The sequence below is a fragment of the Protopterus annectens genome, chromosome 9.part0 (assembly GCF_019279795.1).
Source record: "Protopterus annectens isolate FY-2018-M chromosome 9.part0, PAN1.0, whole genome shotgun sequence".
NCBI lineage: Eukaryota > Metazoa > Chordata > Ceratodontiformes > Protopteridae > Protopterus > Protopterus annectens.
The window spans coordinates 439,301,900-439,325,524 of NC_056743.1; the positions used below are offsets into that span (position 1 = coordinate 439,301,900).

A 23,625-nucleotide genomic window follows, 5' to 3' on the forward strand; every position below is an offset into this window, starting at 1 on the left:
CAGTAGCATACCTCTTCTGCAGCATGGAGTTTGCTAGACTCGTAACTCTGCTATGCTCTTCATACTGATCACTGCTGCAGCAGCCTTAGCTATATGGGTTATATCCTGCCATGGGTATAACAAACAGCCAACTTCCAAAGTTTCAGGGCACCTTCCACATACCCAAACTATCAATCAGCTGAAGCTAAGCTTACTAAAAGACAAGTTTAGATGTTTCTTTTCTGGGAATACAAGTTCCCTTTGGGGAAAAAAAATTTCATTTTCTAAATTTGGTTGATGTTTTATTACGATCCTGTTCAGGAAAGTTATTTTAACGCTAGGAGTGTGATTTAATGGACTGCCTTGAGACTGCAATGGACATTTAAATGGAGTAATCTTTTTTTCTGTCAGTTTAAAAGTAGTATAAACTAACTGAAAACATTTTCTGTGGAGAAGTTGTGTTTATTTTTTTATTTCCGGGGCTGACAAAGTTGATGCCATTAAGTACTTTTTACTGTGTTTTTTCTGTCAAAAAAGTAACTTTTGTGAACTGGTAATTTACTGTCATTTCATGCTTGTCTTCCCAGGGGAAGCGGCACCATTTTCAGGTTAACTGTAGAACAGACTACCAGTCCCATGGTCTGTCTTTCTTCCGGCCACAAAAAGAAAAAGTTAAGCAAACAGCCTTTGCCAGTACAGCAGACTAGCAATTCACCTCAGCCATAGGGTGGGTGACTCTGTTGTGGCCATTTGTTGTACCTCAGACTACTCATCTTTTACCCTGGATACCTCTGGTATAGCACCTACAGCCACTATAGACTGGGGTTAGCCACATCCACTGTGGCTGTTGGGAGTCCCCTCAGTGGGTAAGGGAGAGACACTCCTGTTGGTCCTAGGAGAGGGAGCAGAGAATGTTTCTGTACTGTGTCAGAATGTTGTGTCAATCCCTGCGGAAGCAGCTACTTCCATTAGTAATACAGTTGGCCCAATTGTTCCTATCAAAAAGAAACAGAAAACCAAGCATGTCTCTACTCCTCCTCAAAATTCTTTATATAGGAGTAATTTAGTGGGGTGGCTCAGGGTTTAATTCAGGCTGTTGATCCTTCTTGTAAAGTGGTTTCTGGTAAAGGAAAGAGGGATTCCTCTTATCCTGGAGAGATTCGAGATTCTGAATCTGAACGGGAAGATGCAGGGATGGATTCAGGTTTTTGGCCTCAGGTTTTTGATTCAGACTCAAGAGAGCTCAGTTTCTGATTCTCCCATTGTGGGGGGGGTTCTCTTTTTCTGAGACTGTTGCTAGAATGTGCTTGAGTTTTCAGTGGGAGGACACTGAAGTTTATCAGTCATTCAAAAAATACTATGAGTTGTTACAGGACGATTTTCCAGAAATTACACCCATTCCTCTTCTCCTGTCTGCTTTAGAGGATGCGAGTCTCACTGCCTGCAATTTTCCTGATACTCAGACAGCTGTCCCTAAAAAGGCAGATTGACTGTATAAACTTCCTCAGTCTTTTAAATTCTTGTACACAATTCCAAAATTGAGCCAGCAGCTATAGCATTAGTTAATTCCACTGCTACTAAGCACTTAGTTAATTCCAATCCTACTCTTTCTAATAAGGATGGGAAAATTATTGATACATATGGGGAGAGTGTATACTTCTGCAAATTTGACGTTAAATTTTGTTCTGAGAAATTGTGAAAGTATAAGAAATGCTTTAGTTTGTGAAGAAAAGATGCTTTAAATAGTTTAGTTTCTTCTATTGCACAGGTCACTGCACATTGTTTGCAGTATGTGTATGATTCTATTGATACTTCATCCAGGGCTGTGGCCACTGGTACTGTTTTAAGGATGTTTGTTTGGCTATATTCTCAGAACCTCCCAGATCATGTAAAAATGAGATTTTAAATTCTCCCTTGGATAGAGATTCAGTGCAGACAATCTCAACAGAATTCAGGTATACAGGCATTTAAGAAAAATGGCAAGGAGTTCCAGAAAGAAGTCTCAAATCTCCCAAAACCAAGGACAATCCAACAAGTCTGAATGACTTTTAAGGAGACCTTGTGACCCTGTCCTGCCCTGCACCTGTTTTCTTCCAGAAGGTCTGACTGTCTGTTTTTCTCTTTGGCAACAGATTGTTTCAGACAAATGGGTTCCAAAAATCATTGATCAAGATGACAGATGGCAGTTGGAGGTAATTCCTTCTTCCCGGGGGCTAGTCTTCATTCTGCAGATCAGACTCTTTGTTTCCATCTGTTCTTCGTCGCATGCTGTCCCAAGGAGTGATAGCACCAGTTCTTCCTTCCCTGGTGTGGCAGGATGTTCCTAGTGCCAACAAAAGAAAATACTTGGAGACCAGTCCTGGATCTTTCTTTTTCTAAATATGTTTGTGGTAGTGGCCAAATTCAAAATGTTGTCACTTCACAACCTGTTACCTGTTCTTCCTCTTTCAAGTTTCATGTTAACACTGGCCTTAAAAGATGCTTATCATCACATCCTTGTTCATCCATACTTCAAGACATTTCTTATGGTTTTGTGTGTCTGGATCAGATTATTAGTTTTCTACCTTACCTTTTGGACTAGCCATTGCACCAAGAGTGTCCACAGTGTGTAGCTCCAATTACAGATTATAGTTATTGCAGACTACAGGGTATCCACATTTCTCCATATTTAGGCAACTTGTTTACCTTTGCAAAGTCTCTTTTGAGGTGTCAGGAATCTGCCTCCTGGGTGAGAGATCTCTTGCACAAACTGGGATTCCAAGAGTCTATCTTGACTCCCTTACAAAGGATTGTGTTCCTGGGATTTCAACTAGACACCTCCATTCAAACAGCTTTCCTTCCACAGAAAAAATAGACCTCTGTCTAGATCAATTTCTAAGGTTTTCCACTCGGACCCTAGGATATTGGGACTCGGGTCATCTATGATTCTCATGATACCCCTGGCAAGACTCCACATGAGAAAGATACAGTGGTATCTGAAATCTCTTTGGTCCCAGCATCAACAACCTTTATTTTTTTTTTAAGATCCCAATGCGGGGGTTGTGAGAAGAGAAATCTTTAAGAGGAGACAACAGATATTCTTAAATCCAAGTCTCCCCTTCTCTCTCCCTGCTCCAAAGCAGTCAGTCACCACAAACATTTGGGCTTTGCTTGAGGAGAAGTTTAAGGAGAGATAAAAGTACAGGGGGTATGGGACACCAAGGATGAGCTCAAGTACATAGATATCAAGGAGATGCTTGCTTTGATCAAGGAATTCAACTCTCTGAACCATCTTTTGTCCCTATGACCTCTTCAAGTGGTTATAGACAATACTGCAGTCATACGGTACATCAGCAAGTAAGGGGGGACTAGGTAGTAACCCCTCTGCAGACTAGTCATGTTAGCTTGGGATATAGTTTTACAGTACAGTCTCACTCTACAGTCATTCTACATTCCATCAGAGCAAAATTGTGTGGCAGACAAGCTGAGCAGGATAAGAGCAGACCTTCATGAATGGAACTAGGTCAGGGGGTCTTATGAGATTTCATCCCTCTGTGGGGAGTCCCTTAAATAGACCTCTTTGCCTCCTGTCTGAACAATCAACTGACAAAATTCTGTTTCAGAACTCCATGCAAAAAGCCCTGGAAGACTGATGCCTTTTCTTTTATTTGGACAGAAATGTTCTTGTATGTCTTTCCATTAATTTCAAGGGTACTTCTGAAGATTCAGAAGGAATCCCCCAAGACCATTGTGGTGACGCCCTTCTGGCACAGACAACCATGGTTCTCCCTTCTTTTAGAAATGGCCAGGGGCAATTACCACAAGCTTCCTCACAAAATGGATCTACTTAAACAAGACTAGGGGTGTTTGATACACTCCAACATCAGTCATCTTCATTTGGCTGTGTGGATGATTGTGTTTTAATTCCTCTTAGGCACTTATTTTCTAAGGATGTGCAGCAGGCACTAATGGATGCAAGAAAGCCTGCTACTAGGAAAATCATATATTAGCAAATTGAAAAGGTTTTCTAGTTGGTTCCAGTAACATAACCAGTAACCATTAAGGGCTAGTTGTTCATAACCAGTAACCATTAAGGGCTAGTTGTTCTCTGGCTTTACAATATCTTTGTGAGCTATGGCCTTTCTTACTCCTCTGTCAAGGTTCACTTATTGGCCATTTCATCGTATCTGCTCATGGATCCTCCAGTTTCAATGCAGTCTCATCTCAAAATGTTCCTGAAAGGATTTTGCATAAGAGGCCTCCTAGAAAAGCAGTGGCCCCTTCTTGGGATCTTAATTTTGTGTTAGAGAAATAAACACTTGCTCCATTTGAACCAGCCTATCTTGCTGACTTGAAGTTTTTAATGTGGAAGACAGTTTTGCTGATTGCTGTGACATCTGCAAGAAGGGTATCTAAGTTGCTTATATGGTGAGTCAACCCTATCTCATTTTCCACAGGGACAGGGTTTCTTTGAGAACTAACCCTTATTTTATGCCTGAAGTGGTATCCAAGTTTATTTTAAGCCAAACTATCATCCCCACTGTTTTCTTTTCTGATCCTAAAAATTGAGGGAGAAAGGATACTTTATACTTTGGAGAGCCACAGGCAACTAAGGTACTGTCTTGACAGAACTAAATCTGTTAGATATTTGGATCAGGTGTTAATTTCTAGTGAAGGTAATAAAAAGGGACAATGTGTCAAAAAAGACTTAATAAAAAGGGACAATGTGTCAAAAAAGACTATTTCCAAATGGTTGTTTAATTATTATTTTTTGTTATACTTACCATAACAAATGCATTCCAGGCAGGGTCAAGGCCCACTCTACCAAGGCCTTAGCTTCATCTGTGGTTTTTTGGAAAAGTTTGGTTTCTAGAAGTATTCTAGAAGCTGCTACTTAGTCCTCTGTACATACTTTTACAGAGGACTATAAGCATGATTCCTTCTTTGGGTCTAGATCAAGCTTTGCTAGGACCATTCTCTAGGGGCTCCTGGTCCATTCTCTTTCCACCTCCCCATAATAGTTAGCTGTAGTAATCTACCCACATAGCTAAGCCTACTGCAGTAGTGATCAGTATGAAGAACAGTACAGTTGTTTAAGTTGAACTTACCATTACAATAAATGTTTGAATGATCAGTACTGCAGTAGCCGCTCCCTCTCTCCAGCCCCCTTGTTTTTTGGTATGTTTTTTTATGCAGGGTATGAACATTATTTGTTGTTGCTCCTAGCTCCTCAACCCCCCCCCCCCGTTTCTGCTGGAAGGGAAGCTGTAAAGGGCTTTGCACCCAAACTTGTTTTTTTTTTTCAGCTCAGCTTGAGCTGACTGACAATGTGGGCATGAGGAAGGTGGTCTGAAGCTTTGGAAGCTCTCTGGCTGTTACATCCTTGGGAGGATATAACCCATATAGCTAAGGCTACTACAGCAGTGATCACTCAAACATCTGCTGTTATGGTAAGTCCATCTTACACAACTGTACTTTATTGCAGCAAGCCTAGGCTGTCTCCTTCATTCCCTCCTGTGGTGGGCAGTCATTGTCTGCTGCTTACTCCCATACTCCCCTTGCAACAGCCTGATGTGCCCCTGCTGCTAAGGGAATACTGGTTATCTTAGAGAACAGTAAGGGCTTTATTTTTCTGTGCCATGGAGCTGTTCATCTTACCCCTTTATTGGCTGTATTCCATGGAAATGTGCCAATAATTCCCTTCCAAATTTTATTTTTTATTTTGGGTTGTTGTACAGGGGCTTTTTCGAGATGCACTGTGCATCTTCTGTTAAGATTTACTACATCCCTACTGATGGCAGAATACTGGAAAGAGTCCTTCAGCCTCCAGTGAGGAGTGGCCTTCCATTAGAGGGATTTAGTCTTCCTCGCAAGTTAGGGAAAAAGCCAGGCCTTTCCTTATGTCTGGGCCTTTCCCAAAGTGGTTCACTGGCAATGTGGATAGATTCTCTAAATACGTGTCTAGTTGTAGCATGTGAGCTGACAGTCAGAGTTAGAGAATAAAACCATTACCAAAATAAATAAAATAAAGTTTTTGGCCCACCTGTGTTCATATTTTATATTGTTCCTGACATCCATGGAGAGAGGCAAATTCCTTCATCGGTCTTGGCAAGAAAAAACTGTTGGAGGAATGGTCCACCCATTTCTCCCTAACAATTACAAAGTGTAGAATTACTTGTCATAGTTAACTGCATTATAATCATGAAATGGAATTCACCTAAAAGAATATTTCCTTTATTCAAGGTGATGCAACCTGAGTGTGAATTTTTAAAGTAGGATGGTGTGGGGGACACAGTCCCCTTGCACACACTTGGGGGATTCAGGGAGCATACCCCTTGCAGAAAATGAGTTTCATTATGTTTAAGGTGAGTTATGTTTCCAGGTTATGTTTATGTGCATAGTTAATACAATGCATAATTCTATATTGCACTTGTCTACACTACCAGTAGTCCTTCCCTACTCTTACCATAATTTTCTGTACTGCACTGGCGAGAGAGATGAGAGCACACCTGTAGAAGACTATTGAAGGTTTCTTATTGATAAGCACCACCAATGTAATTCAACAAAGCATACCATACTGATTGAAAAGCCTTCAGAAATCTAAAACCACAATAGGTGTTTAATTAAGTAATATTTTTCCACAGTTGGCAGCAATCTGACCACTGCCACCTATTGTTTCATCACACCCCTATCCCCACCTGACTGGGACCTACATTTCAAGACATAGAACAGAGCTGTTATAGCAGCATAGGGAAATGGCTGCTTGTTTCCATAGTGTAGTGTAGTGGCACTGTAACATCTACCTATACAGTAATGTAATGTAGAACTTAACCTTCCATTTATCGGGTAAAATAAAACATTCCAAGGCTTTACTAGAAAAGCTCACCCAGACTCTGCCATGAGGGAAAGGTTAGTTTATTTTTGCTTTCTTTTATTTGTGTTGCTTTATTGCCTTTTTCTGTTTTGTATTTTGTGATTCATTTTTTTTACACTGTGGTTTACTTGTATTTTTCTTTTAATTGCATATTTAAACTAGGAAAGAGACCACAGCTGTGTCTCTTTGTGTGTCACTTAGAAATCAGAACATGTCAATTAAGGTTAATTACCTGAAAACTGAGGGTGAAGGTGGAAATTTAACCTTCTGTTTAGGAGGTAAAATAAAACATTCCAAAGCTTTACTAGAAACGCTTACCCTATTTAAGGGGTAAAATAAAACATTCCAAGGCTTTACTAGAAATGCTTACCCAGACTCTGCCACAACTTGTTGTAAGGGAAACGTTAGTTTGTTTTTGCTTTCTTGTATTTTGTGTTGCTGTACTGCCTTCTTCTGTTATGTATGTTGTCATGCATTTCTTTACACTGTGGTTTACTTGTATTCTGCTTTTAATTGCATATTTAAACTAGGAAAGAGACCACAGCTGTGCCTGTTGCAAGTCACACAGAAATTAAGTTTTTCCCCACCCTCCCACTCTGGTGCTGTTGTGTTTGTCAACTCAACTGTCTTTGTAGTTGCCTGCCCATTATGATAATTTAACCATAATTTGTCCTTTCCTCTCCTCTCCTCTTTCATTGTCTAATTTCAGCACAGAATTATCATTTTTTGAAATCATTCTCCAACTATTTAAATATATTGTCCATCCCACTGAATTCCATAGAACCAGAATACAAAGTGCCAACCTCTTCCAATCTAGCTTGCTCTTTTAAAATTAATGGCTCTCCACTTAAATAGCTAAAGTTTAAGTTATCCTCTCTTTCGTATCTAATTGCTTAGTGCACACCACGGCTTTTAGGATATTAACTCTACTCCATGACCACCAATTACTGGAGAGCCCACATTCTGCCGCCTGTCAGTAGTCATCTTGGGATTAGTCCCTATGTTTTGATTCTAGTGAGAGAAGGAGCATAAGAACACTGTTTCCTGGGCACTGCAGATCATTGGAAAGCCTAATAACGGCTTCATAGGTGCCAGTTTGGAATTTGTACTTAATTTGCTGCTGGTGAGAGAAGGAACAGAGTGCAAAGATTCTTGACTATTTCTTGTTGAAAGTGTCTGTGCTTGACCTTCCTGATTGGTCTGGTTACTATTCAAGGCAGCTACTGGGAAAAGGCTACAGCAAGCCTACAGACCCTTACATCATCTGGGACAAGGCTGTGGATCATCAAACAGGCTTTGGCCTGCTTCTCATCTTGGGATCAGTGCTGTTTTGCTTCGGATGAGAAAAGAAGCAAAAGAGCATTGTATCCCAGCAGAGTAAAGCTTTGGTGAGACTAACACTAATAGTAGTCAGGCAGTAGCCATTCCGGTGACTCCCCTCTTTTCATCATTCTTGACAAACTAATTATTTCTTTTTGGTAAGTACTCTTATTTGCTACTAACTTCAGAATCTGCTTAAATACTTTATCCATAAGTTTCCCCTTAATTGTCTGGCAGTGCCCTATATAGCCACAGACGCCTTGAGTTGACATTTTTCCTATAAAAGCCATTGAAATTTCACCAATACCTAGTTGTACACAGGACAACTTGTTTGCAGTGACAAGCACTGCTCCCAGAGTTGCAAACCAGATACTTCTAACGTTACTTTATATTGTCACTCCAACTGTCTAATCAGTAAAAAGGGTCTATTACCATGGATATGAAGTTTCCCACTATCTCTATTACCAGGTTTGTGGACATGGGTATCCTGAGACCATGTAGAAATTGCCTCACATTTATTGACAACCAGTTAAATCTCAAACAAACTGTTATGGCATGTGGGAGATGTATTTACACAATGTCACTGGAGGCAAAGCTCTCACATAAAAGCACCCCTAATGTCAATAAGGTGATGAGTAGTACACACACTGCACCCATCACACACACAATTCAAAGCTGACACACAGACCCATATACACTGAGGCACTTAAGTGCAACCTTCCCAAACCCAAAGACCTTCTAGAAAAAGTACACATAACAAACACCCCCAGCAACCCCGAATGCTCTCTTTCAAAACAACACCCACATCAGCACTTATAGACACAGCTCATGGAGCCTCTCCTTCTAAGCCCATAAGGCAAGCCACCACAAAATCCAACATTCTAGTCATTGGAGACTCCATTGTGCGACACACTGATGTCCCTCTCACCAGGCTGAGTAAGTCAGTTGTTTACCAGGTGCCAGGATCCATCATATGGTGTATGCACTCAGGTCATTGGACCACAAGTACCAGTATGATACACTCATAGTCCATGTGGGAGTAAATGTCCTGAGACATACCTCCCTAGACTATATGAAGAGAGACATCATGAAGCTCTCGGAAAATGTGTCCCAGGCTGTTATGAGCTTTACAGTGAGCAGCATTTTACCTTCTGCTAGGATGATTCCACAATATGAACAAAGGATGACTGGTTTTAATAACTGGCTTAGGTTCTGGTTTCATTCTAAGGTTATGAAATATTTGTCAGCATGGAAGAAGATGGTCAACAAACCACGCTGCTTTGCTAGGGATGGTCTGCATCTCTCCCCTCTAAGCTTTCAAATATTGGCTAAAACATCATCCTCCCTCATAGTGCCTTTTTTAGGCAATGCCAAACTGAAAGTACTTCTGACATAGCAAATCAAAACCAAGAAAATCTAAATGTGTTTGCTCAATGCTAGGAGTCTAAACAAAAAAACTCCATTCCCTAGATGCTGCCTTCACCTAGAGAATGCTGACATCTGTGTGGTCATTAAAACATGGTTTAAAGCCACGGACAGCACACCGATAGTGCAAGGTTATAATGCCTTCCACACATTTAGACCAGCTACTACACATACAGGAACTAAAGGCGGAGTTATCTCAATTTACATAAAAGTAAATATCCCTCAAGGCTTGTCAAACAGGATAATGCACTTGATCTTCTCCACATTCAAATCACCATAAGCAAAATCGAGAGCCACTTCCTTGCAAGCTGTGTCCCCCTCTATGACCCAGGAAACCTATACCATGTATTTAAACTTATTAGAAACACTCGCCATCCAACCCAGTGCCATATTCATGGGTGACTTTAATCACCCAACTATTAACTGGAAATCATAGGACACCAAATGTACAGGCACAGAGCTTCCCAGATTTTGTAAACACAAATTCCATGGGCAATATACCAAGAAGGGGTGCAGCCATTTGGTCATCACTAATAATATGGGGATTACACTCCCTAGTGTAATGTCTTTTCTGGTAAGGTCAGACCACAAAATGGTCTCATTTGAAGTAAAAATAAAACCTGGAACCCTGCTAACCCTGGAAAATTCAGGAACTACTCTAATGCTACATTTCTACTAGTAAGTGATAACCTGGCAAAATTGCAAGCCCCCATAAACTCTATGAACACTGCTGCATATACAGAACTGTTCACAGAAGTCCTATGCAAGCATGTTAAAAGCTGGATAGAAACAGCTGTACCCACCAGGAAGAAGTACAGAACTAACTCAAAATACAAGTCACCCAGGTGGAATCACAAAGTCAGTAGGCTGTATAACAGAAGGGAGAAAAATCATGGCAAAAATTAAAAGGTGCAGCAGCCAGCAGGATAAAAGCATTTTCAAACTAAACAAACAACTAGAGTAAAAATAAAGTCTACCAAAGCCAAATTTGAGGTAAATTTGGTGTCGCAGGGCATTCTTTAGCTATGTCCACAACCTCAAATGCAGTATACAATTGTGTGCTGAGGTCATTGTTAATAGAGCCACCTACATTGAGCCAGAAAATGTAGCACACCTACTAGCCGACAAATTCAGGCCCGACTTTGCCACTCTCTCCCCATCAATCTTCCCTCAGGAAGTGACATCAAATATAACTCCCCCTTCCATCAGTAGAGAACAGGTCCTTAATGCTCTTTCTAAGGCCAAGAACACTGCATCATGTGGGCCCAGACAGTATACCAGGATGCCTTCTAAACAGCATGAAACGTGATCTATCAAAAAGGGATGGTAATGAAATGGGGGAAGCTCAAGAAAGAGAGAATGGGATTTTGGAAGCAGACCTTTAAGAAGAATAACAGTAATGATACAGAATATTATATTCATAAAGTAGCACAAAGTATTCTAAGAATTAAGCCAACACTAGAATGAGAAAGGAGATTCTGCTGACAGGGATGACTGCAATAAGGGATACAGACAATAGGCAAGAGGGGGTTGGAATTTATTGGAGAAAAATGGCAAAGGAACCAAGGTATTGGGAGCAAATAACTACAGAGGGAAAAGTAATAGAATGGGAAGATGCCAAGAACTTATTTGGACTGCAGGTTAGAGAATGCCTTTCCTATCAAAGACTGATATCAGAGTATAGGCAAAGAGAAAGAAATAGGGGGGGTCCTAAATGAAAGACCAGCACTGGTAGAGTTCTTAGTAGAATCTAGAACAGAAGCTGCCATTAAAAAGGAATAATCAATAGAGCATATAAAATATTTGTTAATAGCTATAAGAATCAATCAGATGAGGTTATAAAGGATTGGGAAGAGAGATTGGATAAGGAATTCACAAAGAAACAAGGGGGATATATGTATGTCTCCCAAATATGCAACAAAATCTTAAAGATTTAGGATTTTTGTTTGGAGATGTTTACATAGATATTTTTAAAGCCCAAGTCGATTCCAGAGTATTTCTCTTCAGGTAGACAGCAAAATAGTGGAGGTGTGATGAAGAAGAAAGTGGTAATTGGGAACATGTTTTCTGGAAGTGTTATGAGTTGGCAGACTTTAAATGTTCTCTGCAGACTACTATGTCAGAAATTCTGTGTGAGCAAATTGATATAACTAAGGAAATGATTTTTTCTGAGCTATGATAGAGAATCGCAATTGCCTAGACATAGTAAGACGTTTCTAATTGAGTCTAATTATGGTGGTTGCCAAAAAAAGCAATTACTAGAAAAGGGAAATTAAGTCTAAACCAACTATACTAGTAGAAGTGAATATAGTAACAGAGATAAAACAACTGGAATTGGTATCTCTAAAAAAGGATAGGAGCAAATTTCATAGGAAAAATGGGAATTGTGGGAACAATACATACAGGGAGGAATCAGGTTTAAAAGAAGGCAGGACTTGTATGAGCTACGTAATGTTTGACTGACAATGATTAGGTAGATTATAAGTGATGTATAATGTTTACAACTAGAATTATATTAGTATGGTTTGTTATGTAAAATGCTAGCAGCTGGGATTGTGTCAGTATGGTTTGTTTTCATTTATATAAATGTATGATTGCATATGTCATAAGTAATAATTTAATAAAATGTTTCTTGTTAAAAAAAAAAAGAATGAAAGAAAAATGATCTATCAGGCCCTCTGTAGTTGCTATTTAACTGTAGCCTCCAAACAGACTTTGTGCCTTATGAATGGAGAACAGCAACAGTCATCCATCTGTGCAAAGGTGGGCCATCTACAGACCCTGGAAACTACAAACCCATAAGTTTCACTAGTGTCATATGCAAAGCAATGAAAATAATTATCATGGAAATGTTTAGTGATGACAAGGAAACCTCCAGATACTGGACCCAACCCAGTTTTGTTTCATCAAGGGCAGGTCATGCCAACTCATCATGGTGGATTTTTTTGAGAAGGTCACCAGTGCAGTGGATGAGGGCAAAATGGATCACACTGACTACCTTGAACTGACCAAGTCATTTGACACAATCCCCCACTCGGGTATTGTTGACAAACTTAAGAGGTTAGGTACAAACCCTTATATTATGCAGTGGATAGTAAGCTGGCTCACAGACAGGACCTAGGAAATTAGAATTGGGGAGTCTGCCTCTACAAAGAGGCCTGTCACAAGTGGAGCCCCTCAGGGATCTGTCCTGGGACTAGTGTTTTTTGGCAGTTACTTCTCTGAAGTGAAAGCCAATGTCTGTGGCCTCTGGCTGACTAAATTTGCAGATCATTGCAAATTAGAAGCTGTCATTGAATTGCCCACTGACACAAATGTTCTGCAGGAAGGGCTGACACAACTGGTGCTAGAGCCATGGACTAAAACTAAATGGCAAGAAATGCTTAATATAGCATCCTTTGGGAAGTCATCCATCCCTGGTAACTATCATATTGACAACAAACCCATAAGAGTTGACCCAGTAGTCAGGGACTTGGGGTCACACATAGACAGTAATCTAACCTTTGACCATCACATGTCTATAGTAGTGAGGAAATCATTCTATTTTGTGCAACTTATAAACAAAGGTATGGCATCTAGGTCCAAGGAAGTCATTATTCCACTGCATTCGGCAGTCATCACACCTATCATAGAGAACAGTGACCCGTTTGGTATGTACCTAACAAGGCACATCCAACAATTGGAATGTCCACAGAGGTTCCTCAGTAAAAGAATACAGGGCGTATGTAACATGTCCAATGCAGGCCACCTCAAGGCCCTATCCCTGTATTCTGTCTCTTACAGGCTTTTGAGGGGAGATCTATGCCTGGCATACAAGGCATTGTCACACCCCCTTTTGATGGACTGCCTGCATATCCTCAAAACAAACAGCACCAGAATTACCTGTTCTAAGTACTTAAACCTTGACTGTGATATAAATAGGACCTGCGGGAGAGAAAGGCATGTATCCTAGAGACTACACCTTCTCTGGAACAGGCTTCCCATCTGTGTGAAACAGAGTTCCTACCTAACCCAATTCAAGTGTAACCTGGACAATTGGATGGGGAACAGAAAATTCATCTCTGGTTTGGCAGCTATGTCTCTAATGGGCACAGGCAGCCTGTAAATGGTTCATCTCCAAGGCCCCTGCTTGCAAATGTTTCACCCCCCAAGCCTCTGCTTGCACTTATCAGGGGTACCAAAACTTGTCAGAGGTTTGAGATGCATGGCTAGGCTTAAAAAAGGCCCTTGTGGTCATTAACCTAGTAAACACCTAAGAACCTATAGTCTGTTGTGTTACTGGTAGACCCTTGGTGGTATCAGATGATGCCATGGTCTTAAAGACTGAGAATGAGACATGGCCCTGCCTCCCACGTGCTCACGAATTCTAGGCAAAGCCAAAAGTAAGTGAGTACAAAGGCCCAAAGCCAGGGACAGTTTTTAAATATGACTCTTATTTCATGAAATACTTAACAAATTTTGCATCAGCATGCATTTTCTGACCAGTAATAAATATGAAACTCTTGACGTCTGGTAATATTGACTGACTGTAACCTTCAGTAATTTTCCAGAAAAATCATATATTTTACTAGGTGCAGGGCAAAAATATGAGGCAAATCAGGGATGTTCTGTAAAATCAAGGACGGCTGAGAAGTATGGTCATTGCTGCTGTTACAGGACTGCATAGAAGGTTGCCACCTTGAATTCGGTTTCCATTTAGGAATGAAGATGCATCATACAAAATGGAATGATATAAATCATATAATAAGCAGTTCTAGCACACTAGTTAAATACAGAAAACAGGCTGTTGAACAGTTACACTGTTTATCCTTGCAAACAACATATCAGGAAAATTGAAGGGCATGGAGCCATGTTGTTTTTCTTAAAAACAGTAATCTTTCATCATGCAAATACTGTGTTCTGATCACCCACCCCCATTTAACAAATGAATAGCTTTTCCAACTTGATAAACAGCTGGATATGGTTCTGAATTCCTACTGTGCATGCAGGGTGTGAAATCCAGACATGTGATTATATTATAAGATAACTCCCTCCCATAACAAACCACTTTAATTTAAAATAAATATTTAGCTTGCAGATTTCTAATAATAACATGTTTAAAATATATTGGGATATTCCTGGATGTAGTGTGTGGGTGTGTGTTCATATATGTATCTTTTTAGTAACAGTGAAAACACCTGTCCAATCCCATAGTCATCTACTAAATTTGTTCACTGAGCAAATGAAGCCCCTGATGACACGTGCTTTAAACAGGTTAATACTAGATCCATTTGACTGGATATATTGACAGAAGAAGAAATACTCCAGTTCAGGTAATAAAATATCTTAACTTTTGCAATCTCTAATGTGCAGTACAGCGCTTAATGGTTTGGAACATTCATAGCTTAAAAAAAGTATTAAAAAAAAAAAAACATAACCATTTGCATGTTCAGGAATGCACGTGTGCATGTGGGAAACATTCATTCTTCTTTCATTGGTTCTTAATGTGCTTTTACATTGTTTTAGCAGGATCTGCAACATGTTGGTATCTGTGTGAACATTGTGCAGCATTTGCTTTCAGTGCATTGTTTCAGATATGGAAACTTTTTTCATGTTGCTGCCTCATGGCAGATCCTTAGTTTACAAAACAAGTCTATTCCTCTAGTTTCGCTGGCAGGTCTTTAGCTTAGATCTTTGGGACCTTGAGGAAGTACCTGATGCCTGAGTTCGGCAGGTGAGTCCAGGACCACAATCACAACGCTGAAAAATCTCTGGCCCTTGAGGGGCATCCTTGCGGCCTCGCTTGGTGCATACTTGTCCTTCTATTAGTACTGGCTTGCAGATCTTGGTCCAGAAGTGTCGGGCACAACACAGTCCCAAAGAACAGTCTGAGGTGCGGAGACAGCTATGGCCTTCCCCTCCTGCAACATAATAATAATAACAATAATAATAATATTACAGTAATGTAAACTAAGTAGGAGCAATCCAAAAGCATTGTTTTTAAATTTCACAGCTGAAGATGGGATGGTTTAGGCATTTGATCACTGAATATTTTAACTGAAAGGAAAGACTGTGCAGTACTATTATGTGGCTGTGAAAAAATGGAGGAAGGTATAGCACTGGTATATGGCACTAGATCACTAGTGATGTTACAGCGTTCATGCTAGAAGGAGGAAGGGAATTTGGCATTATTGCTAAACAGTGAGGTAGTAAACCTAAGAACAGTGCCAAAACATTAACATTCAGCAGATGATTGATCTTAAAACTGTAAAAAAAAATGTCAGGCCATTAGGTTTAATGGTTATGCTACTGTAGTAAAAGATAAACGTATGGCATCCAAGTAACTACTGTTTAGCCAGAAGCAAGGATGTCTCATCTACTTAATTAATTTGTGGGCTGTGGTTATGTACAGAATCTCCTTATTAGAAGTGGCATTGGTGCAGGATCACCGTATGTAGAGCAGGTCAGAGATCCCAGTGTTTCACCTGGGACTATTCTACCTCAATACACATTGTATCAGATCAGCTAGGGGGCTGCTTGTGTTCAGAAAATAACATGCAACCATAATTCATTAATAGTGGATAAGGCGAAATAATCATTTTAGAAAAAAAAAAAAAAAAAAATGCATGTTTGCAAAAATATAAAAGGTAACTTTTATCAAAGAACAAAATATTCCATGTTTGCCTGATTTTTTGTTATCCTAGCATGAGTCTGGTGTTGATTTTCAACCATCCAAATGAGGGTGAGCTAAATCAGTAGTAGTGATATGCTTGGTTGTCAACAACAACAAAACATATCAGTAGAAAAAAATATACATATCACTTGGGCCCAGCTAAAGGACCCCTTTCTTAAATAATTACTAACATTTCTACTTTGTTCATCCAAGAGCATGATTTAAGTTAATAATCTGATTTTGTAAAATGTTTTTGATGTCCCAAGAAGCAGTATTACATCATTCCCTTCTAACCACAACTTTCACATACCTGCTACTGTAGATTGTGCTCCTAGTACAATAACAATTGTTAAATGTTGAGTACACAGTGGCTTCCTGACTAAAGATTCCACTTCACATGTACAGAGTTCATAATTCAGTAGTCACCTGAGTTTACTGCCGGTGTGTGGAGTTTACATTTTCGTCAAACTGCGGCTGAGTATCAAAACTGTTCACACATACAGCATTTCACCTTCCGTTTCTGGCCTGGGTTATAAATGGAGGCCCAGAATACACCCATCTCATTTACCATTTTTAAGAAGAAAAAAAATAAAAGAAGACTGCACACCTACGGACTCATCATGTGTGTAAAGGCCAAGTATTTATATGATTCATTTGTATTTTGCCCTTCCCTCACCTTCACCATAGAGCTCTCAAACATTTATGACCTGCTGACCCTGCATTAATTTAGCTGTAGGCTCCAAGACAGTTCCAGAATATTTTTAAAAATATTTGCATCAGTAGTGCAGTTTATTCTTGTTGCCGATGTACCATGTTTAACTAGACAGCTAACACCCACACTGACATATATAGCTGTATGTTATTAACTGCTGTGTCTACAGGTTTTCTCTTCTAAGAATGATTCAGTTCACCTGTCACAGTGATTCCTATATATAGCTGTCTTAATTGATTTCAAAATTATTTGGACAGCATTTGATCTTTGAGCCCTTTGCCCAAATACATGAGTTTATGTTTCCTGAATGGTGCCCCGTAACCCTCAGTTTCCTTTCATGTTCATCTTATCATACAGTTTACTTTGCAGACATCAAACCTACAGTTTCTACACTTTGAAACATTGCTGATAAAGGTGTCTTGTGACATCCCTAGGGCTACATGAATGGAGCGGTAATTCAACACTTGCCTTTGCTGCAAAGCTTAATTTGAGTAGAGCTGTGAGAATTCCATGATCATTGACACAGACTTTCACTGACGTAACAAGAGATGAAATCCTTCCATTTACCCAATTTTGACTGGTTACTTAATACCATACCTCCTATGAAATGTTAAATTACAAAAGTTTGAATTTCTTCTCAGGGAAAGGGCAAACAAACTAGCCAACAAATAATACTGTCAAGCTGTTAAGTGTGGAAAGTACAAACAGAGTTTAGGAGATTACTAGTAACAAACATCTTTTTAATCAAAAATAAATTTCTCAGAAATGTCTGTTTACTGCATTGCTACCATATAGTGCAAACTGTTGCAACACACTAGATGAACTGATTGGTAGCCCCCATACCCGACAGGTAGCTCCTGAAAACCTGCATGGAGCATGTCAAAGCTGTCTTTGTTGAGAAAAAGGAAAGAAGATAGAACAGCTTCTTCTGAGGGACAGGCCATCTTTTACATCCTGACTGTATAGTGCATTTCCACATTTTGGTTGTAATGTTGTGGCATTATAAAAGAGGGAGTTTTGCACAATTCTGAGAGTGTAAACTGGAGTTTGGTGCATCATAATGTTAAAAATGCAGTCACCTGTTAATCTTACTTTCGGGAGGTCATTCTAGCAGTAAATCATTAAATTTAGGTTTGGTGACAAGCTGAGCTGCATTAGTCTGGCCTTTTTTTTTCAAATTTTCAGTAGCTAAATTTAATCTCAATGAATAGGAATTCTAGGCTTGCACCAGGTCAGGTAGCAACAAGAGATGGTACAAGGATATCATATGTAACTCACTGTTGAAGTATTCTTTGCCTAAGGGATCTCCTGCCAAGGATAGCCAAACGTCTGGTTAGTATACCAAATCTTTTAGTTCTTATAGGCACTGTATGTCACATGTATGCTTCCCACACAAGGCATAGGGCATAAAAGTGATGTACAGATGCACACACACTCAGAACTTCTTTGCCACCAAACTGAACGTTGGTCTGAACGGTCTTCTGCTGTGCTGGTTACCAGGCCATTTTTTCAGATAAGTGCCACAATGGGGTTTCTTCACTTCCTTTTATTATTGTTTGCTACTGTGTTCATGTCATTCGGAAAGATAAAATGTTAGTGTGAGAGGCATATCCCCTATAAAGACCATCACAACCAGTATCTTTTTTTTTGTGTGGGTGCTTGCGACAATCACACACACTGTTTTAGCTGCCAGGTGTTTTGGCCTAAGACCTTCTGTAGTCATCTCACCTCTTTGTCCATATACCTGGAGTACCAACATCTTAAGTTTTCTCAGGGTGCTATGGTGGAATCTTCCTATCTTGAGAGCCAGACATCTGACAAAATAAGGCCAAAAAAATCTGTTTATCTGGATGCTTTCCTGCCTCCCTCAGACTTCTTTCTTGAGGTTGGTTAAAGTGCTGAAGACCACTCTGTTGTTGCTTCGGATTCCTCTGCTGCGACCCCGTAGGAAGCGGCATGGATCTGGCTTTTCACATGTCCTTGGAGGCTTTTCAGATGTCTGTAACTGACATTGAGGGGAGTTCTAGGATAATAAAATCTGAAGGACCGAGGGGGAATCATCAGATTTTAATGAGGGAGGAGATTCCTACAACTATTATAGAGTCACTTCAAGGGCCTGATCCTCTAAAGCTCTTTCGTGCAGACATCCCACAGAAAAAGAAACAAAAGACCAAGCATATTTTCTCTGTTGTGAAGGATCCCCAGCGTGAACGGCAGGATTTCACTCAGGGTTTACTCAATGGTTTGATGGCCTTGAAGCCACCTCAAGAGGTCACTGTTCCCACTCCACCTGGTCTTCCACTCTAGTCAAGAGGCATAGGGAATTGGTTTCCTCAGATGAGGATTAGGACTCGGGGGGGGGGGGTGGATCTCTAGCTTATTCTTCCCAAAGCTCTTCCTCCTTGAACTTTCCTTTAGAAGAGCTTTTCTTTCAGGATACCATTACGTGCATGATGAATTATTTTAAGCAGGATTATTGCAAGGTTTCTGATATTCTAAAAAGGTATTATAACCTCCTACATATAGAGTCTCCCAAACCTTCTGCTGTTACTCCTCTTCTGGCTGCCCTTTTAGATACTTTTTCTGCGGCTTGTGTTGCCCCTGACTCTCAGCCTCCTGCATCTAAATGCTGGCTAGGTTTTACAAGGTATCTGAGGAGTGCAAATTTCTTTAAAAATACCCTTCTGCTGACCCTTCTGTAGTGTCAGTCTCTTCTGACAAGCCATCTAAGTTGCTGTCTTCAACCAAGCTGTCACCTTCTGATAAGGATAGAAAGGCCATGAAAAGGATGGGTAAGAAGGTTTACACAGCCACCATCTTGTGTCCATTAACTACCAAACTCGTATGGCCAGGTATGTTTTGGCTCTCCTTTCTCTGTTTTCTAAGGTGGTCTCTAACCTACCCGACTATGAGGGGAAGGCTTCCTCCCTTTCCCTGCTAGATTCCACCTCACAAGTTGTCATTTAGTCAGATGCAGCTGACACCTGTTCTAGGGCTGCTGCCTTTGGTTCAATTACAATGGGTTATTCCTTTGTCTTCAGGCTTTGCCTGATCACGTAACGGTCAAACTTTTGGATGCTCCTTTTGATAAAAGTCTTTTTGAATCTGGTGCTGCTGCTGAATTTTTCAGTTCCCTCCAGGATAAGGGCAAAGCTTTGTAAGAGATGAAACATTTTTTTGTTTCTCCTACATTGTCAAGTTTCTGAGGAACTATCCTTCCAAATCTGCATTTGTTTGTAGACTATCTCACCTTTCTGCTAAGGGGTAGGGTTCTAGCATGTGCCTCCTGCTAAGTCTACTCAGACTCCTGCCTCCCAGAAACCTTCCTTTCAGGACAAGCCTGGTTCTGTTTGATGGTTTGCTTCCCCTTTCTCTCAGCCAGGTCCCTTTGTCCCTCCCCCTTCCCCTTCTCTTCCAAATTGGCTACAAATCAACTCGGACTCTTGGATTCTGTCTATTATCTGTCAGGGATATTACATGGTTTGGAAGTCTATTCATCCCTTTTCAGGCATTCCTCAACCTCCTTGAGAACAGCTCTCTCATTTCCAAGAGGTTCTTCACTCTGTTTTGGATTAGGGCACCATTCAAGCTGCGCCTCCCACCCAGATAGGGAAGGGTTTTTATTCCAGAATGTTTTACATCCAACAAAAGAATATTCTATGGTGACCAGTTCTAGATTTTTCCCTGCTAAACACCTTTTTCAAGTTCCTTCCTTTCATTGTTTCCTCTTCTACTTCCGCAAGCCAAAGGTGCCTCCGGCTCTCAAGGATGCATACCTTCCCATCCCCATTCGTCCTGTTTTCAGGAATAGGAATTTTTTTTTTTTACATTTTTCTCTCTCCTCCTTGCATTTTCAGTTCTGTGCTTTGTCCTTTGGCCTCACCACTACCCCATGGGTATTCACCAGATGCCTTGCTCCTGTCATTGTTTTGGCAGACTTCAAGGTATTCAGATTTTTCCCTGTCTAGATGATCTACTTATTCACGCGCCTTCTCCCAGCAGTCTGCTTCAGGATCTCCAGTTTACTACGTGCTTATTACACAGTACAGGGTTCACTATAATCCTCCAGAAATCAGTTCTGACACCTTCCCAGGATCATATTTTCCTCAGATGCAGGCTTCAGATGGTTCCCATGTTAGCATCCCTTCCTTCCCCCAAGACTCTGTCTCTGATAACCTTTTTCTAGTCCTTTCTTTCTCTGGCATCTGTCATGGCAAGAGAATTTCTCAGAATCCTGGGGTTCGTGGCTTCCACCATTCCCGTGCTCCCTCTCTACAGGCTCTGTATCAGGAAACTTCAGTGGTATCTCAAACTGGTGTGGCTTCAGCATGCATGGCCATTCCCTGGAGTTCCCAATGCATGTTCCTCCCTGCCTTAAGCTTGAGCTTCAGTGGTGGTTTCATCAACTCTCTCTTAATCTAGGACTTGTTTTTAAGTTCCAGTTTCTACTCAGGAGCTTTTTACAGATGCCTTAGACAGGGGGTGGTGCCTGTTGTGGCCCCTTGAAGGTTCAAGGTCTTTGGCAGAACATATCAGTGTAAAAGACAATGAGCCCTATGCTTCTGGCTTTCCAAAGTTTTCATTCCCTGTTTCATCCCGGGCCCCTCAAAGTCTTCACAGACAATACCACAGTGATATGGTACACCAACAAGCACAGGGGCGTAAGGTTCTATCTTCTTTGCAGACTGTCAGTACAGGTCTGGGATCTAGTTATCCAGTATCAAGTGACTCTACAGGTGGTTTGCATTCCCTCAGAGCACAATCTAGTGGCAGACTCTTGAGCAGGTTCAGCACACAGCCTCACAAATGGATGCTTCACAGAGATGTGTTCCTGGACATTGTCCATTGGTGGGGTATTCCTCGGGTAGATCTTATCACCTCCCCTCTGAACAAACAACTTCCTCTATTCTGTTCCCGAGTCCCAAGTCTTCTGGCTTGGAAAGTGGATGCCCAGCCTTTTCCTTGGAAGGGGATATTTCTGTATGCTTCCCACCCCCCTTCTCATATGTTCTGCACAGGATCAAGCAGGATTCTCCCAAAATCTTGATGGCGACTCCTTTTTGGCCCAGACAGCATTGGTTCCCCCTTCTTTTTCACTTGGCTGGGGCAATCGCCACAAATTACCTTACCAGGTGGATCTTCTGACACAAGACAAGGGACCTCTTGTCCATCCTCATCTGTCCACTGTTCAACTGATACTATGGATGATAAGAATTTGGATCCCTTTTCAGGCACCTGTTTTCTGACAACATGCTCTGGGTTCTGCAAGAAGCCAGGAAACCCACTACCATAAATTTCCACATGTCCAAATGGAAATTATTTTCTATCTGGTGCCTCTCTCACCATCAGACTCCCCTATCTGTGGAGGTTCCTCTGGATTTCTCTTATCAGTGTGATTTTTCTATGCTGGATTGACATATTCTTCAGTTAAAGCTCACCGGTAGCAGTTTCTGATTGTCTGCTTTTGATTTCTCCTGTGGCCTCTAGATTTGAGGTCATGGAATTTCTCAAAGGCATCCTTCATATCAGGCCATATGACAAGCCCATTCTACCTTCCTAGGACCTCAATTTTGTACTTGAAAATTTGACCCAGGCTTTTTTTGAACATGCTTCTTCAGCTTCCTTACAACACTGTTCTTGAAAGACTGTTCTTTTAGCTCTCACTTCAACCAAGAGAGTGTCTGAACTTCAAGCTGGCATGGCTATTCCTTCTTTCTTAGTTTTTCACAGAGACGGGGTGTCTCATACTAATCCATCTTTTTGACTAAGGTGGTCAATGAGTTGTCCTTTAATCAGTCTGTTTATCTTCCTTCCTTTTTTTCTTCTCTGCAGTCTGCCAGTGAGAAGGCTCTTCATACCTTGGATTTGCATAGACAGCTCAGATATTATTTGTATAAAACTAATGATCTGATGTCAATTTTCATTCATTCCTCAGCAGTTGGATTCAGATCCGATCCTCAGTCTGACTGCCATTACTATAGCTCATGGCCAGCTAAAAGCTCTTGAGCTCCTCCCTACCCACAATGCAGCAACCCCTAACATACATCTGATCTCATTTGCCATTTTCTTGAAGTAGACATGGTCATCCATAGCGTTCTAGTTACATTCAGTGAAGTGATATTTCCATAGCCTTTAAAGCTTTCCTTTTTTGTTTTTTTTTTTCTGCACTTATACCCTTGTTTACACATTGTGTATTTTTGCTTACCATTGTTAATAATTTTTTCCCTTTTATCATTATACTTACTAACTAATTTTGCCTTACATGCCTGTGTGTTCTACAGTATCACTGTTGGTACTTTTTCCTCTCTTACCTTCTTCTTTCGGCTTTTCCCGGTTAGGGGTCGCCACAGCGGATCATCTGTCTGCTCATGATTGGCAGTGGAGTTTCACAGTTTCAAGTTGCCAGCCCGGCGCCCAACCTTCCACAGAAGGCACACACACACTCATCCACGCGACCACAGGGAGGGCATGCAGATTCCACACAGAAGGCACCCCAGCCAAGAATCGAACTGGAGAACCTCTTGCTGTGAGAAGGCAATGCTAACCGCTGTGCCACCGCAGCAACCCTCCTCCCTTACCTTTCTAATCTTAAAAAAATATATATATCTTTCCTTTTACTCTTTTTCTTGTTGCTAGTCTTTTCTATTAGCAAAAATGTCAGAGAAAGGCCCTTCGGTGTTTAAA

General features: G+C 40.8%; 1 protein-coding gene across 1 annotated transcript in view; it reads right to left on the reverse strand.

The window, feature by feature from the left end:
• Positions 1 to 14,164: 14,164 nt before the first annotated feature.
• Positions 14,165 to 23,625, reverse strand: part of DKK4 (dickkopf WNT signaling pathway inhibitor 4) — a 127,654-nt gene continuing 118,193 nt past the window's right edge. Inside the window, exon 4 of the mRNA XM_044082115.1 lies at positions 14,165 to 15,477. Within this exon, the coding sequence (XP_043938050.1) occupies positions 15,218 to 15,477 (260 nt within the window). The 3' untranslated portion in view covers positions 14,165 to 15,217. The remainder of the gene's footprint in view (positions 15,478 to 23,625) is intronic.